General features: G+C 32.6%; 1 protein-coding gene and 1 long non-coding RNA gene across 3 annotated transcripts in view; both read right to left on the bottom strand.

Annotated features, from left to right (window-relative positions):
- The window catches only part of LOC127718590 (tubulin delta chain-like), a 28,385-nt gene extending 22,411 nt beyond the window's left edge, over nucleotides 1-5,974 (bottom strand). For both annotated transcript variants that reach the window (XM_052224657.1, XM_052224656.1), the window contains exon 1: nucleotides 5,798-5,974. In XM_052224657.1, the coding sequence (XP_052080617.1) occupies nucleotides 5,798-5,892 (95 nt within the window). In that variant the 5' untranslated portion in view covers nucleotides 5,893-5,974. The remainder of the gene's footprint in view (nucleotides 1-5,797) is intronic.
- LOC127718617 (uncharacterized) lies at nucleotides 161-1,116 on the bottom strand. The gene is made up of 2 exons (XR_007989934.1): nucleotides 959-1,116; nucleotides 161-607 (listed from the first exon to the last, which is right to left on the bottom strand). It is a non-coding gene; the product is annotated as an uncharacterized LOC127718617 (long non-coding RNA).
- Nucleotides 5,975-19,840: the final 13,866 nt, after the last annotated feature.

The raw sequence follows: 19,840 nt of genomic DNA, 5'->3' as shown, positions 1-19,840 counted from the left end.
TCTATTCATGTATAAACATACTTGCCAACCTCTGACAATGAGAAATCATGTCATCACATGACATGTCAAAAAGCGTGTGACGTAGATGTGGACTTTTTAATGTGAACAATGTTCATAATTTCACATTATACAAATTATTTATTAAATTTAAGAAACAATATTCAACTGTAAACTTTTATTGTATTCAACAGTGGTCTGTTTTGCTGCTTTTAAATCAACACCATTAGGCACATATTCAAAACAACTGCCAGTTTGGTTACATTTACTTGATAAGCACACAATATATCATTGTCAAGTTCTGATCAGAATTCAGAGTGAATTTCTTTATAATTGAAAATGTTCTCTCACAGTAAGAATTGATATTTGGGTGAACTAAAATAGCTTTATCAAGCTTTGAAAGAGTGTCATAACGTTTTTTTGCCATCTAAAATGTCATCTTTAATCGCTGCCATTGCTTCCAACAAACTATATATGTTGCTATTGCCTCATCAAACTGGGTAGTTCATCAGAAGACAGCTGGTACATTTGTACTATGAGAACTGATCCAACAGTTCTGTGGTATTTCCTTCCACTATAGCCTGTGGAAATCTGTTGGCTCTATTTGAAACTGAAAAAGAAAAATATTTTATAATTTGATTACCATTTATTGTTAAAACATGTTAAATATTTTTTTTCAAATAGCTACATTGTAGTTATCCTCTCACATGTATAATTGTTATGATTGCAACATAGGGTGCACAATGCGTTACTCGTCCCCAGATCATTTAAACTCGAACTGTTTTATCTATAAATATTGAATCTTGGTACGTACATGTACACATCGTTTTCGCTTAGCAATCGCCTCTTTAGACGATGGTACAGGCCCTGAAAGCGACCTCTTTCTGTGGACATTTCCCCTAAGTGAATTTGAAAGAAAGATTGTCACAAAATCGTAAAAATCTAATCACAAACTACTTACCTTTAAGAGCCTTTCCTGTTCGTCCATCATCATGTTAGAAAAGTAAATAATATGGCGACCGAACAATTACTTCGGAACTTTTGGTATTTATTGTCAAATAATTAAAAAACCCGAGAATCGCGATATCACTAACAACCAAAAAATCAAAACAACGAAAAAGCGTGTGAAAAGCGTGTACATGCCATGTGACAAAATCCTTGCATGAAACCGTTGAAAAAGCGTCTATTACATGCAAATATCATGTCACTTGGCAACTATGTGTATAAACTAAACACCATGTAAAGCCAAAAACATTGTGCACGATGTTCCTACAACACGACGTTACACCAAAAAATGGGACGTCAAAGAGTGTTTTCTGAAATTTTGGGTGCAGGTCGTTTCGTAACCTGGTCGTTTCGTAACTAGTCGATTCGTAACTTAACTAGGTCGTTTCGTACCTGAGACGTTTTGTAACCTTATATCAATATATAATAACAATAAGAGTAGTAGGTTACGCAAAAAGTAATAAAAAGACTTAGTGATGTATGTGTATATATATATCTATATTTATTTATTAAATAATTAATTGCACATAAATTTACACTTTACAAGTACAGTTTTGCACACATGCGAATAGAACAGAAGAATTTGAATTGTCCATCATCATTTAGATGTACCCCGTCTTTATCAAAGTATTTAGTCTTCTGCCACGTGTTTTGATGTCTCCAATACTTGACACCACCCATCTTTATGTTGCTTAGTTCTTTATTTATCTTCTTTTTTTTTCTATCATAAGTTGTTTCTTTCATGTTTCTTGTTTTTAGTCTGATGATGTTGGAGCCTATAACTACAGAAGGAACACCTAAGCGCTTGACATCTTTTGCGAGTTGTACAATCTCTGATGCTGTGTGTGATGCAGATAATTTATCACAGATGTCATTCTCTCCAATCTGTATGAAAACAAAGTTGGGTTTAAATTTCTTCACTATGTGGAGATCAAAATGTCTCAATGACTGTACTTTTCTCCCGCCTACCCCGTGAAGCTTTGTTTCGACAGAACTTGATAAGTCGGATTGCGTTCTTAACATCCAATTTTCCAGTCTTCGGATGAAACTGTGACCGATCACAAGTACTTTGGGCTTATTTACTGTTAGTGACATATTTGGCGTTTATAGATGAATGAAAAAGGAGTAAAAAAAACTGCTATTATACCATTAAGTGAACACTTGTCACTTACATTTATTTAATTTAACCACGCCTAGTAATTTATCAATTTAATTCAAATTAAATTTATTCAAAATATTTCACTACTGATTGCTTTTTTGTGTAGTTATTAAACATATATCAGAAAGATTGATTGCCATTATAACTGTAAATTAATTTTTATTAATTAAATTCTTAAACTTTAGATTAATTAAATGGCTTACGTTGTGCAAGTGGTAATTGCAAGCAGTAAAAGTTATGATCACATAGCTTGAATGTTAAAACAACAATTAATTTCTCTTAGAGTAAGATAAAGTGTTTAAAAAAAAAAAAAACTGTAACTCCGCCAACGCCGGTCCCCAGCCCGGGTGAAAAAGGAGGAGGGTTATGCAATTGCATGTAAAAGTGAAAAAAAAGGAGAAAATAATTACTTTTTTCAGGTCGTGTGCCATAGGTCGTGTGCCATTAATCTACTTAATCACTTTACACCTACTGTAATTACTTTTTATTACCTGTCATTAGTTGTCATAAAACCATTAAAGCTGTCACCGAGTGTAATTACCAATTAGCCAATTAGCCAATAATTAAAAAGATTTCAGAAAATTTTAAATTAAAAATATTACGATATTGTTATTATTAGATGAACAATTTGATTATTTTTTAATAATAACTTTAACTTTTTCATTTAAACTAATTAATTTAAACTAACACTTTATAACCATATATAATTACAAAAGTTACGAAACGTCTCAGTTACAAAACAAGGTAGTTACGAATCGACCAGGTACGAAACGACCAGGTTACGAAACGACGTGCATTCGAAATTTTGACGTCGATTAATTAAATTCGCTAGTTTCATTCATTTTTTTTTTATGGGTTGATTCTGTCTCTGTTATTTTTGTGATGTATTTTTACCATGAATTACCTCAAGTTGTAGAAATCAATTAACAATGTTTACCCTTATAAATTCCCCTTAAAATGCTGTATTGTCGTAAATAATGTAGGAAGGCAAAATGGGACGGAATTATTAAATATTCAGTTTTCCATAGATAAATTAAAACATAATTTTAGAAGTACAAAACTTTAATCACAGGCTGCTAAAATTTTATGGTGCATATCATATGTCTGCATTGTAAATTTTCCATATCTTGATTCAACCCCAAAACAAATATATTCGACACTCTGCAAGTAAATCATTTTTTTTTACCCTTGATTAATTTGAAATGAATTGTACTTTTCCTTGACACACAATTTGTCGAAATACAGCCCTTCAATTATTTGAACCTCTGTTTCATGCACAAGTTTATTTTGACGAAAAGGTCTGGCTTCGCTAGTACATGAATTAGTTTCAGTACGACAGTTATAACATGAGTAGCAGGACAAGTCGCGAACTAAAACTTTTCGAGTACTTGTACTTTTAATTTGGTGAATGTACCTTATTGAAAGGGCACTTTAAACATGATCTATATCTATTTCAGGGTACTTCTGCAACATAACGAAAAATTCACCTTTAACATATAGAGGACTGTATTGTCGTCTCCAAATTGTCTTTGCAAAAGTTGTACATATCATTCGCATTCTGAATCAAAAATTTGCCTTTAGCAACAATAAATCACTAAAAGCTAAAAATGGTTATAAAATATCAAAATTTAATCTGTGTCGAATCTATGTTCCGGGTTTGTTAATATGCACTATTCTTTTTTCGACAGCCTTCAATATCTTTTTCCAAATTTAACCACACGATTTGTTTTTATTATCAGGAACATTTAATTGAAACAAATTAAGCACATGCAACGTCAGAAATAAGCGTTTTTCAGATTTTTCGACGTTTTCACCCGTTTGGACAAAATGACTACCGTTTTGTAATGTTTCGTAGCATTTTATTCCTTTCAGACACAAGCATGTAGTTAATAAAAAACAAATCTAGGCATTGTGTACTCCTCGTGTATCTAACTTTTGTTTTTATAAATTATAAATAACTTATTGAAATATCAGGTAAAAAACCCGCATTAATTGCTTTGACAAATGAAATATCAACTTGGACAAAATGACTACCGCTTGAAAAGACTGTAAAGATAGGATTTTATAGAATCTACAATATTTAAACTCACGAACAATGAGGCAAATATTTGTACTTTTGGTAGATGTTATTATTATCTTACCATTTTTTGACATTTTCTGCTATATCTACTTATAAAATACACTTTCAGTCGTTGAGTCAACGAATAACGTCGTTGGACATTATTTTTATTCCAGCTTCGTCCTGAATATGCATGAAATATTTGCCACTGGATGTTAAGCAACCAATAATAATAATAATAATCTTTATTTCAAGAGGGTATGCTCAATTAGTACAAACACTATTCTCCCTTGAGGCCCTCACACTCCACTCACAATGCATCACACAATTTCATCACAACAAAGATAAACATAAGAAAACATAATCAAAATTGATACATAATCATTTAAATAATTCCAGGATTTTCAAGTAAAAACTTAAAGCAGTTTGTTTTAAAAGTATTTATGTTTGACATGTGTCTTAGTGCTTCTGGTAGTTTATTCCATAAAGTTGGGCCAGAATATGAAAAAGATCTTCTAAATGTGTTTGTTCTTGCCTTTGGTATATTAAGTAATTGGGTAGTATTTGATCTAAGTTGCATCCCATTTTTATTTGTAACATAGGAGATTTTGTTAGACAAATATTCTGGGACAGATCCATATAAACATTTATGAACATATAAGGCCTTGTGGTAAATTACACGATCAGTAAATCGAAGCCATGATAACTTTTTAAACATTGTATTAGATGGGGTATCATAAGGAAGTTCAAGAATAATTCTAGCTGCTCGTTTTTGAAGTTTATCTAATCTATTTGTATTTTGGTCACTGGTGTTTCCCCAAATTGTACAACAGTAATCCAAAATAGGGAGAATATAACCATTAAAGTATAACTTTCGTGTTTCCAGGGGGAGGGATTTCTTTATCCTAGACAAAAGATTTAGCCTGGTACTGATTTTTGTCCAACAATCAATCAATCTTATTCCAGCTTAATATGCAGCCGCCGAGTCAAATAAAATTTGACAAAATAATGACTTAATTGTCACAAAGAACCGACACATGTCGTTGTTCTCACCAAGTTTCAGGAAGTTCAGAGAATAAGAAATAGGATCACTATACATAAGAGTTAAAGCAGTTGTTCAAAATGTAACGTTGGACATCCGTTTTTTTACATATAGCTTTGTTGTTTTAATCCTCAAATATACTAGATATTACTAAGCATATGACCAAGAGCTGTAAGAACGTTATTGGAAACTTATACTGAATTTGTTTTTATAGTGGTTAGTGTTTGCTAATATTTTTTTTTGTTTTGTGGAGGAAATGTCGAAAAGATTCTTTTTAAAATCCTATGGGTTGTAGGAACAGCGTGTGTAAAGTTAAAGGGTTTGTGGACTTTGTTCCCAACCAGCAACCTAGTCAGTCCTTTTTTTCAGTACTTGACTTGACTTGCTTGACTCTTACTATACAAATAATTGGTTTACTTGAAAACATAAAATTTTTTAATGGGTGCCGAAATAACTATTTTGGGAGACAAATTAATCAGGTCCCGATTTAACCAGGTCCCGAAATGACTAGAACTATTTTTGACATTTTGTGTACCCATCATTAACAGCTTTGTCTTGTGATGTTTTCTTCCAGAAAGCCTTTCCTATTTGGTTTCCGCATTGACCGACATGAAGAAATACCGCTGACATCGCCAGCTAAAATATTCATTGTTCATAACATTGCCGTTGTCCAGCATAACAAACTATAAATGAACACAAACCAGCAATTTGAACCGGAAGTAAAATTTTACATGAAATAAAAATAAGTCAGATTGACTCCGGTAAATTTGTTTCCGTGTTTTAGTTCTAAAATTAGACGAAAAATAAGATACATGCATCTTCGCTAGCAAAAAACTTAATTACAGGATCGTAACCTTGTCGAGCGAAAATAGGAGATGTGATATTATTGCCAATAAGACAACTATCCAGATTTCAAATGAAGCAATTCAGTATAGATCATCGTACGACAGCCCTCTGAGGACAAAACCGGCGATAATGCCACCACTATTATAGTACATTCGAATGGGTCAGTCACTCTTGTATCCACCATTTTTTAGGTAACAATAAACAATTCAACAAGTACCTTAATTTGACTATAAGACATTTAACAAGTACCTAGACTTTATATACACTGGTATAGGTGGTTATAATAGACCCCGCCATGAAAAATGAAACAACGTAACTGAGAAAAGTAACGGCTTAATTTATAACAAAACAATTTACGAAATAAAATATCATGACAGACATGAACATACGATAACCACTGAACTACAGGCTCATGACTTGGACAATGTACCAGAGTTAAACATTAAACATGTATATGTGCGATCAACCCCTTTACCTTGGACAGTGGTATTACAGCACAACATAAGAACAAACTATATAAACTCTTAAATTGTTTAATCAATTATATATATTTGATTGTTATTATGATTATAACGCTGTGTATCCCAAACTATAATCAGCATCCACTTCACCAGGTGTCTTTTTTTTTTTTTGGTTTGAATTAAGTTTTATGATAAACTTGATGAAAAAACAGTAGAAATTTGAATGCTACGGAATCATATTTAAGTAGGGACATAATAGAAATAAAATTGGCATTGAACTTTTGTTTCAAATTCGAAATTTTGACATTTCAAATCTTATTAAAACTTCGAATTTTCAACTTTTCAAATCTCGAAATTTTGACTTTAACTTGAAATTTTACCTATTGTAAATTTTGAAATTTCGGTTTTTTTGTAAGTCGAAAGTTTTGACGTTTTGAAAAGTCGAAATTTCAGCTTTATACATAAAGTAAAAATTTAGACTTTAAACTCAAAATTTCATGTATTAGAACTCGAAATTTCAACTTCTCAGTATTTATATGTTTGTGACTATTACATCACATGTGGCAGTCATTTATATCAGCAAGCGGAGACACATACACATCATAAACTTGATAAACAATTTTTTAATAATTTAATTTTGGATGTAACGCGTCGTTGTTTTGGTGAAGAATATCAGCTCATAAACATAATTTTGTCGTGTGACCGTCACGTCATCAACGTTTTTTCAAGGTTTACTCCGGTTTAAAAGGGTCCCGGTAAAGTGAGAAACGGAACAGAAACGAAACAGAGCGAAACGAAACGAAACAGGGCGAAACGAAACGAAACACAGCGAAACGAAACGAAACACGACGAAACGAAACGAAACATGTAAATTGAGAAACGAAACACTACGAAACGAAACAAAATCTGTATTTTGAGGAACGACATAAAGAAAATCTTCCTGACGAGATATGTGCATAGCCGAAGACGCCGAATATTCCATTCAACTTTGAAAAAATTACTCGTCATTTACATTGGTATCTTCGTGCTTTAGTTGCAATTAGTCAACTTGTTTTGTTAAATGTGAGGCTTAGGTGCGTCAGCTATGCTACAGAGCCTGTTCTAATATCAAGGCTTCTTGTCACGTGCAACAATGAGGGAACATTGAAATTAGAATAGCTGTTACTGGGGATCGTCTGAATATCAGCCTCAAACAAAATTGGCCATTCTTATCTTTGTGACTAGGATTTCTATGTACCGCCTACGGTAGTGGGGCATAATGTTTTCTGGTCTGTACTGCCGTCCGTCCAATACTAGGTTTATTCTGTTTGTTAAGATAGATTAAATTACAATAGAGTTGTGTTCATGTCAACTTGAAACTATACACATGTTCATTATGACATGTTCTTTTTGAAATGTATGCCAAATTAGGAATTTGAACCATAATTTGCGATTCAATGAACATGCAAATTTGATATTTTAAGCGAGTCATACTGTCCTATGGATACTTAACACATGACATGAGTAAAGTATCTTTGTTCTTACTATGCTATAATCTGGATAATGCACAACAAAGGTGTGCATTTACTACCTCAGATATACTGCACAGTTCAAAAGTACTCTTACCTTTAGGGGCGGACCCTCGATTTTGAAGGGAGTGTAATTCCATATAAAATTTAAAAAATATCACCGAGTGTACATGTAGCGAATATAAAAAGAAGATGTGATATGATTGCCAATGAGGCAACTCTCCACAAGTGACCAAATGACATAGTAATGATTAACAACTATAGGTCACCGTACGGCCTTCAACAATAAGCAAAGCCCATATCGCATAGTCAGTTATAAAAGGCCCCGAAATGACGTACAAATGTAAAACAATTCAAACGAGAAAACTAACGGCCTAATTTATATACAAAAAATGAACGAAAAACAAATATGTAACACTTCAACAATTGACAACCACTGAATTACAGGCTCCTGACTTGGGACAGGCACATTCATACAGAATGTGGCGGGGTTAAACATGTTAGCGGGATCCCAACCTCCCCCTAACCTAGGACAGTGGTGTAACAGTACAACATAAGAACGAACTATAAAAATCAGTTGAAAAAGGCTTAACTCATCAGATGGATACAAATAACATACATCTAACAAAAACAGAGTGGACGTGGCCGGGTACTTGTATATCCCAACAACAAAAAGACACGAAGTACTGATCTGAGAGTACTCGAAGTTACTGACAGCTAGTTCAAAGCCACTAACAAGTAATAAAAAAATCATGCATCTAAGACTAAATTATCGATCTGTACACATCCAACATCCAATGGATTTAATGTACAGACGTCATAAACAGTCAGAGGAAAAACACGACCTTGTGTAATGCCAAGATACAGGTATCAACAGATTGTAGATCCATGAATGTGTATATGAATTATATAGCAATAATATTTAGTTTGCTTTTAATTTACTGACAACAAAATCAATATTGATACCAATAAAACAATTTTCAATGATCTAATTACAGTGTTGCATTGGTAACCTTTTAGAATAAGTTTATTTCACGGATCGACAAGTTTACCAGGATCGTTTCTAAATTTCCGGGCACGGTAAACAACATTTCCATAAAAATTAGGATGTGCTATCCCATTTGAACTTCAAAACCAAATATTTATATCTATGGAAGAATTTAGTAAAGGTTTTAAGTAATTTGTGGTAACGAAATCCCTGGCTTAATAATTTACCAGTAATACATAGATTACGTTCGTTAAAATCAAAAACGCCACAACAGACACGGGCATAGCGAACGAGTTGTGAAATTCAAACACCATAAGATGGTGCCAATGGAACATCACCATCCAAAAAGGGAAAAATAACAATCGGGAACGAAAAATCGTCCCTTTTGTCGTAAATTTCGGCAGTATATTTAGAAAATTCTTGATTTTTTAACGAAAAAATATCATCAAGATAAAGGTAAGTGTTGTTGAATTTATCAGTTAAATGCAATTTTGACTGGTCTTTACTTAGTGTGGTCATAAACTATGATTCATAACAGTACAAAAACAAGTCTGCTATTAAAGGGGCGCAATTAGTGCCCATTGAAATACCTACAACCTGTCGATAAACTTTGTTGCCAAAACGTACATAAATATTTTCAAGGGGAAATTAACAGCTTCAATCATCTCATCCCACCTCCAGTGAGTATATCTAGCATATTAATGAATTGCAGCAAATATATTTGCATTCAGATTTACCAAACGACCATTTAATTAAATAAGAAAACTTTTGTTTGATAAGATTGTGTAGAGGTGTAGTGTAAAGAGTAGAAAAGTCAAAACTGTCAACAGAATTCAAAAGACCGTCAAAAACATCTAATTTATTTAAATCGTCCATTTTTTTTCACTCCAAAATAGACGATTTTATGCTATAACATGATATGTTTTCCACTCAAAGGGTGGGACATAAAATATTTTATATTTTGTGTACAATGTACATCAGAAATCAGTGTTTCCCAGTCAAACCAGATAATAATATTTTTTTTTGTAATATCTGCCGAAAAAGATATGTATTTTAGAATATCCAAATAAATAAAATCTGATTTGGATTATAGTTTCGTGCTCAATGGAATTAATTCCGACTATTTAGATATGTGTGCCTTTTAAGTTTTGGGATCGAATTTAATGAGGAACATATTCAAGTTTGTATGAAAGCAGGTATGGGGGATAAGCTACAGATCAATCAGATTTTGTTTAGAAGCGACATGTCTTTAAAATTGATACAGTAAAAAAAATGGAGGGAGGGGAAGTTAAAGATTTAAAAGTGTAACATTATTTTCTGTTTACATATTAATATTTTTAATTTAGGTACATCTCCACATGGGAAGGTCGACTATTCATATGTATTATATATTGATAGAAACAAGTGTCTGTGTACATCTCTCTTTGGTTCATCTTCCTAGAATTATTGGGGGAAAGAAAGACAATTAATCTATACACAATAACCAGTTTAGTTATGATTTTTCATGCATCGATTCAAAAGTACACTCAACGGAACTAAAACTGTATGAAATGTAGGTTACACGTCAATAAGACAGCAACCAAACGACAAGAACAAACTAAGGACATCTAGAAGGCAACTTATAGTATAATTTCGACAATAGATAGGTGTCTACACAATATGTCCATTTCTAATTCGTCACTATAACATATTCTAGTTTGTATTCGTTTCTTCTTTGTTTTTAAGTTTCAAAGATTTTTTATTATGGCAGTCCATGACCATGATAACATTCTTCTTCTTTCATTTTGTTGCAAATCAGGCAAGACATAATCTCGTTAAATACAAGTTCAATTCATATAAACCTTTTAAACTACTTACAACAGGTACCATCGACTTCAACTTTATGGAGATGCCGTATGTACTTCGTAACTTATCTTTTGAAAATGTGGTAGATACTATACCTAGTAACACGCGTCTGTCAAAATAAATGGCGAATAACAAAACACAATATTCGGTACCGTAAGTTTAAAAAAGAAAGTAGAACATGACGAGTCGAACATACAATATTGTATGAATAAACGGAGATAAGTGACTGTGTTCCAGTACCACTTTAGATCACAAGGTCACGATTAAAAATTGCCTCGGGTCACCAGGTCACTTTTAAGCAAACTATTCAGTTCTAAACTGATTTGATTCTCGGTTTAAACATTTTAAAGGTCACATGTACTTTCAAAAGAGACGTCAGGTCGCAACGTGGTCAATCCCCCCTTTGACGTCCCAGGTCGGACTTGACAATGTTGTAGCCACATATAGGGTGAATGCATCCAACTTGAACATTTGGATCCTACTACCTAAAGTTATGTATGGCAAAGTGTCCATACCATTTACATATTTTGGCTATGGTTATTTCACTTGGGATACGTACATGTAAGTGTTTCATTCATGAATCAAATACCTTTCTTGGCACAAACTCATAAACAATAAATGATAAAAACCTATTGCAGATTATTGCATATACAATGATATTAACAGACGTGATCGAATGAAAAGTTATACATACTAATATATCATAATATTATTAATGATAACAATGTGTGGGACTATAAAGCACAGAAAAATACAAAGCACAATAGCACTGGTATGTAATGCGTTCTTTCTAGTGCGGCAATCAGTGAAGTTAATCCCAGTGTGTAATGTGTGTTCGAATAAACCGTTAATCACACGTTCTCTTTGGATTAAACGAGATCTTTTGTATACATATATAAAAAAAAAGAAGAGACAGATCCAGAGTTTAAGGAAAGGGGGAGGCATAATTGTCCAAAAAGATAAACATACCACCAATGTTGTTTTTTTTGACGATTTTTAAGCAAACGATTAGATGATATCAATCAAAAGGGTCCTCTAAACCCACATTGATCTTCGGCTATGTCAGGACGATTTTCTATAGGTCGTTCCTCAAAATACAGATTTTGTTTCGTTTCGTTGTGTTTCGTTTCTCAATTTACATGTTTCGTTTCGTTTCGTCGTGTTTCGTTTCGTTTCGCTGTGTTTCGTTTCGTTTTGCCATGTTTCGTTTCGTTTCGCTCTGTTTCGTTTCTGTTCCGTTTCTCACTTTACCGGGACCCGGTTTAAAACGCGAAATTTTGAATTAAATTATTTAAGGAATGACTGTAATATTTTTTCTGTTTATGAAGAAATAACATCCTTAAATAAACAAAACCATTTTAAAGAGGTTATTTTAGATAGAAAATCTTTTCTTGCGGAAGTATAAATATGATATGTTTCACTTACAAATATCTACTTCAAGTCTGGATTCCAGATATGTGTATCTAGACAACCCCATTATTCAGTCACACTTCTACTAATTTACGCTATATTTCTATTCAACAGTCTAATATATAAAGACAAGGAAAAGTAGTTGTGTCATAGGAATGTCAACTTGTAAAGTGTAATCAATGTTCGAGAAAAAAGATCCAACATTTCAAAATTCTAAAACTAGAAAACTGAGGAGCTCATGAGCCGTCGTGAATATGCATGGCATATTTTGCCACTTTAATTATTTAACATTGTGTAAACAAGGCAAAGTCGTTGACTTGATTCTGGGGATACCAAATAGGACTTTTAACCCAATCATAAATCATAGGATACAAAATGTCCTTAGATCTGACGATCCTATGACAGAGTCGTGGACACGAAATAATGAAATATGGGAAAATAACATTTGTTTTTCTGTCAACACGCATTTTCCTTCCGAATTAAACTCTTTAATATTAAATGCTAGTCCATATCATTATTAAAGAAAACAAAAACTATTTCTGAATATAAATTCAGTGCCAAAATGTGTGGATAACGTTTTAGTTATTAGCATCCATGCCATCGCCTTCAAAATTGTAATAGATGCGTTTGAATACTTAAATTAAAGTTGTAATACTTTTAAAAAAAAAAGTCAATATTTCAAGATTTCAAAAGTCAAAATTTCAAATTACAGTCAAAATTTCGTGATTTGAAAAGTTAAGAACTTGAGTTAAAATCGAAATTTTTAGATTTGAAAGTCAAAAGTTCGACTTCGAAACAAATGTGCCCATTTTATTTGTTACTTTGTCCCTATATTTTTCTTATTGTTGATTGACGAACAGTTGCCTATAATTGCTTACACCCACTTCATTTGAACTTTGGTGGAATAGTTGTCTTATTGGCAATCATAGACAACCACATAACATCTCCTTATTCTTTATATTGCTATAAAGAAATATCGTGTCACTATACTACTAGTTTAACCTAGACACGTCATTTTTTGGATAGAAGAAACAAGGTAGCTGTATGCATGGGACTAATAGTTTGTATGTTTGCTTAGTTCAGACTCAAGGTTACGGAAATCGTATTACAAATATTTAAATGTAAAAAATGGAAGGGTTGAAATTCCGTGTCTTATTTGACTAACAAAAATATACCTACAAATCGCTTATGTCGGCCCAAGTATATAAATCGATCGAGAATTTAGTCAGTGGTAAACATGAATGTGACACTATGTTTTGATTTTTTCCTGAACTTAGATATTTATATGAATAGATCTTTTCAAAGCTCTGATAGGGGCAATGCAGAATATTTAACCACGTGGCTATCGCCAGAAGACTAAAATTTAAATCTATCAAGAATGTTTGAGAGCACTCAATCCTTCCTTATATAATAATAGTGCACACGACACTACATAGAAAACTAAAGACTAAGCAACACGAACTCCACCAAAAACTGGACCGGGGTGATCTCAGGTGCTCCGAAAGGGTAATATAAATATGGATATGTTAATTTGCAACTACGGTTTGTTTTCTCTTAAGATCGGAAAAAATGTCTGCTTATGTTGTAGTTTTAACTCCGATTTTTGTTTACATATTTGAAATATCAAATATATCATGTATATTGCATGAAACTAAAGAGATATATTTGGAGGGCGATGAAATATTCTTTCGAAGAATGTATATCTACCTTTAATGACTAACTATAACCCACTTCTAGTAGGTTTGAAATGTAAAATGTTCATAAAATGCTCTCTGGCCACTTGGACTGTTGTTAGTTGCTGTCTCTTTCTAATTATTAAAATTCAAAATCTATAAGCTTGTTATCTAATCGTCACACAAAACAGTTGTAGTAGTTACCTGTTTAACTAATTATACATCTTCCAGTTGACAATAACGTTGTTTTTCAGATATGACAGCATTTATAAATAAGAATCAATGATATTCCACAAATTAAAATCCTACAGGATGTACAAAACTAACACATTATTCACTGTCATTTCGTAATCATAATTATCAAGGGACATTACTCAGTCCTACGGAATAGAGATACATGACAGTCAACTCCTCAGCCACTCTCACTTTCACAGATCTTGATATTATACGTTTACTAACTACTTTTAATTGTAATGTTTTGAGACGCAGTTAATTGCAAAACTTGATTATGTCTTTGTTTTATAAAATTAGTCATGAAGTTTCCTCAATTGAATTCTTTCATATTTTTGATAACGGGGCCTTTAATAACATACTATACGCGGTATTGTTTTTTTTTTTCTCATTGCTGAAGGCCGTACGGTTCCGTGTGTGTTTCGATACTCTATTGATACTCTGTCTTCATGTTGCTAATATTTCAGGGTTTTTATCTGTTTGTATTTTCTTTTCGCGTAATGTATGCTGTCTACTATTTAAACATGATTGCATTTTTAATTCAGTTTAAATTTTAAAGTAAACAAAATATTTCCGTAATTTTCATGAAACTGTAAATAATCTGAGGATCCTGCAAGTATCATTAGTAAAAACAAGTCGTTAACATGTCAAAATTGTTTCTAAGAAGATTTTTAATTGTTTTAAGTAATGTCAATGCCTGACATGATGCTTTTTCAGCAAGATGAGCTAGTAGGTAAACTTCTGTGTTATTTTTTTATAAGTTCTTCCTTCGAAAATGTCTTCTCCAAAGCCTGGTAAAAGTAAAAAAAAATATTAATGAATATATCTTGTATATTGTATGCAACTGAAGAGATATATTTGGAAGGCGTTTATTCTACAGCAAAATTTATAGCTTTCATTAACGTTAATGGTAAAAAGTAACTCACTTCTAGTAGGTATAAGTTGTAAAATGTCTATAACAAGTTCTATGGTTTCTTGTGTCGTTGGTTGCTGTCTCTTTGAAACTTGTAAATTCATAATCTTAAATATTGTTATAATTGCCACACAAAACAGTTGCACTTGTTACCTGTTTAACAAATCACACATCTTCCAATTGACAATACCAATGTTTTTCAGATACGACAGCATTTATAAGTAAGAATCAATGCTATTTCTTAAATTAAAATCCTACAGGATGTACAAAAGTAACACATTATTCAGTGTCATTTCGTAAGCATAATTATCAAGGGACATAACTCAGTCCTACGGAATTGAGATGCATGCCAGTCACCTCCTCAGCCACTCTCACTTTTACAGATCTTGATGGTATCTGTCGACTAACAACTTTTAATTTTTTTGTTATAAATTAAGTCGCTAGTTTTCTCTATTGAATTCTTTCATATTTTTCATGTTGGGGCCTTTTATAACATACTATACGTGTCTTTTTCTTGTTGTTGAAGGCCGTACGGTTGCGTGTGTGTTTCGATACTCTATTGATACTCTAACTTGTCTTACTGTTGCTGATACATGTAGCTCAGTTTTGTTTATCTGTTTTAAACGCGATAAAATATCTAAATGTGATTGCATTTTCAATTTTAATTAAAACTGTTTGAATTTTAAAGTAAAAAATGTTTCCGTTCTTTTTTCTCACAATATCATTGTTTATGATGGTCTAAATGGGGTTTCAAGAATAGTAAATAAAGTATAGAGAATACTGGGCGCCAAAATATAACGTGTAGAAAAGAATGGGGAGCTCAAATGTAAAGAACAAAAAATAACGGGGTTCTACAATATAAAATATAGAGAATATATATATAGAGATGAATTGGGTGCTAACATACAGAGAACAGAAAACAACTTGGTGCTACAATACAAAGTAAAGAGAATAGAGATGAATTGGGTGATAACATACAGAGAACAGAGAACAACTTGGTGCTACAATACAAAATATAGAGAATAGAGATGAATTGGGTGCTAACATACAGAGAACAGAGAACCGCTAGGTGCTACAATACAAAGTATAGAGAATAGAGATGAATTGGGTTCTAACATACAGAGAACAGTAAACAACTTGGTACTACAATACAAAGTATAGAAAATAATGAAACAAAATCTATCAAAAGAAAAATATACCATGAAATATTTAAGGATACACAAATGACGACATCCAGACCCTCGTTTCTCGTCGAATGTTGCAACATTGGCGTGACAGATTTTGTTCTTTAATTCTAATTACAATTATACAGCCCACCACTAGTAGGTGTATGAGTCAAAAGTTATTTATTAGTTTCTAGTCTATTTTCGTGTCGTTGGTCAAGAATGGTCTTCTCAATTATATTAAATATTTCCGGCGGACACAACTGTTATACAAAGGTCAAAGCAATTCGCTGTTATACAATGGTACTACATTCAATGGACAATACAGCAACGATAACATGTTTTGGCATATTCTAGTGAGAGAGAAATTTTATTTCATAAATAACACCAAATGACATGTACAAACTAAAGGATATTCATATGTTATTCAAGATACTTTCTTTATAATAACTATCAACGGACACTACTCATTTCACCTTGGAAACATCGAAGTCAATCCTTGCTAACGTTTGGTATAAAGATGTTGGCCAACATAATGCCCTAATGTAGCTTTATCTAGAAAATGGACAAAAACGCAAGCAATTGAAAAAAATACTTAATTTAGACGCAATCATTTGGATTAGAGGTCGACTGCCAATTTCGGTCTTTGTTGACCATTTTTAGATAACTACTTTTGTCAATCTACTATAGACAGTGTTTGTATTTGCGCAAATTCTAAAAATTTTATCAAGATTAAGGGAGGGGGGGGGGTACTGACTATCCTTTCGGGTATAACTGTGCTGACAGCACTTGCCAAATCATACCCTGTTCTAACCAGAAAACATTGAAAACATACCCTGTTCTAAACAGAAATATTGAACAACATACCCTGTTCTAGATACGCTCAGAAAATGTATACCCTGTTCTAGACACGCTCAGAAAATGTATACCTTGTTCTAGACAGAGACCTATATTTAAATGCAAACCGTCATTAAGAGCAGGAAAAACATTATAAAAAACAAACAATGATGACAAATATATTAAATTGTTAAATACAACAATGACAAAGTCAAAAAAATATTATTTGCAGAAAACTGAAGTGAGTTATAAATGTTGGATTGATTTTTCTGTATTCAAAATTCAAATTTGTTCATAGACCCTACTTCAAAACTGTTTTATCAGGGATTTTTGAATAGTAATAATTTGAAAACAAAATAAAATCATATACATGTAGATAATTCCACTAGTATGAGAGATGAATGCACATTGTGAAAATTGTAAAAGCACGTTCTTTACTGTAATGATTTTAGTTATTTAAGGAATGATAGAATATCGCTGTCAAATCACTGATACACGAATCCCAATCTAATCTTTTTGAAATCCCAACTTTTATAACCGAAGTCAGATTTAAAAAAGTGAAATTGGAATTTTTATTTTAGTATGATCGCACTAAACCCCCGGACTTAAACATAAATATATAGAGTCATGGAAGAGGCAGACATTGGTGAGCGACTAAAACTAAATATAACAATCCAATTAGACATAGGAACAGACAGACGCTCAATCGTAACTACTCGGCTATTCTCGCTACGCAGTACAATAACTTATTCTTCGTGCAACCAGAAAGGCCGAGTAGTTCCGATTGGAACAATCTGAATCGGCATGGCAGCTGGTCCCGACCAGTTCAAGCAGGGACAGTCTATACTAACGTTAGTATAGAATGTCCCTGGTACAAGTTAAAACAAAATAGAAATACGATAGTTTGGCATATTGATAAACTGTTAAAGATGACAGTTGTTAAAATATGCACCGGTAATGATCCCGTTCTAGACCGTATAAAATAGATGCTGTGCTAGACCCGGGTTCTTGGCAGTATCTTAAACAGTTAAATAAGCGATCCTGTTCTAGACAAATACTTTGTTTAAAAAAAGACCCTGTTCTCACCAGCAGGGCATGAAAAAGCGACCCTGTTCTAACCAGCGGGACATGAAAAAGGGACCCTGTTCTAACCAGCAGGGCATGAAAAAGCGACCCTGTGTTGCGGCATACTCGTACCACTAAAAATATAGGAAGTAACACCCCCGGGGATACGTCACCTCGATATGTTACTGTCTTGTCGACGAGTATCCATCTCTTTCACAGCCTAATCATATTGTAAAAAAAATGTTTTACAAAATAATTCAATTAGAAAGTTAAAAAGTAGCTTTTATTTCACGCCAAAAAATTGAGACGAGTGCCACGGCAAAAATCGTAAAAATATACGTTCAGTGTCAAGACATGTTTTCCCATCCAGACTGGCTCTGTATTGTGACGTAACAGTACCCTAACGTCATAGTTTAGGCTTACAACAAGTGTTACGAACAGAAAAATCGACTTTTAATTGTAGCCAACAAAAGACACAAATAATTCAATTAGAATGTTAAAAAGTAGCTTTCATTTCACGCAAGAAAATGAGACGAGTGCCACGGCGAAATCGTAAAAATATACGTTCAGTGTCAATTAAGGCATGTTTTCCCATCCAGACTGGTTCTGTATTATGACGTAACAGTACCCTAACGTAGTTAACAAAAGACACAAATCAATAATAAAATTAAACAAGATTTATAATAAATCAAATCAAATCAAACTTTTATTGCCATATAAACCAACTTATACGATTTGTGACAAAAACAACATTAACATAATGACAAGAAAAAAGCATGTATAATCATATTAAACAAACTAATGAAAATAGTTCAAAATTCAATTATGAGTCCCCTATCCTTAGTGCCAATGACTTTTTAATAAAGGAACCTATGCTTTCTACCTGTTTTTGTGTTGATGGGCAAAGAATATTTATCATTTTTTCATTTTCATTGAGGCTATCAAAATTTTCTATACTTTTAGCCTTTGTTAATTTTTCAATAAAAACTGGTCTAATGGAAGCGTTTTTCCTGCAATATAAAAGAAAATGTTTTTCATCCTCAATTGTATTGCAGGACTGACACAACCTGTTTTCCCTAGGTATTTTTAGGTGTCTCCCTTTTTCTATTAAAAAATTATGATCACTTAATCTTAATTTAGTGATATTACGTCTATTTTCAAATATATTAGAGTTCAGATATGTTTCTATTTTATTACTTTGTTTTAATGTTTTATATAATAGAAGTTTTCTGCTATTATCTATTTTCTCAAATTTATGTTTATATAATTTTTCATAATGATTAAGGAGTTTAACTTTTAATTCAGTTTTAAGTGTTTTTATTTGGTTTAGATTCTTACACTCCTCAATATGTTTAAAATCTACATTTGCTTCCTTTGCAATGTTTTTTTATATACGTCAACCATGTGTAACATCCTGCTGAGTCTAGATTCTTTGATAGAGTGAAAGCCTCATACAATAAGGGATTTATACAATTATTTAGAAGTCTTGTGGGAAAAATTTCATTTCACGCAAGAAAACATTTCTACACATCCCCCCCCCCCCCCTTGGTTCCGCCTATGAAGTCCAATCTTTTATCTTTTCTTTATCTGGAAATCTCGGGAATCCACACAGAATATTACGTCCAATAGGTCACAATC

This window comes from Mytilus californianus, unplaced genomic scaffold, assembly GCF_021869535.1.
Source record: "Mytilus californianus isolate M0D057914Y unplaced genomic scaffold, xbMytCali1.0.p SCAF_10, whole genome shotgun sequence".
Taxonomy (NCBI): domain Eukaryota; kingdom Metazoa; phylum Mollusca; class Bivalvia; order Mytilida; family Mytilidae; genus Mytilus; species Mytilus californianus.
Note: the sequence above shows the minus strand (reverse complement) of the source record. Positions and strands in the feature narration are given on the sequence as shown.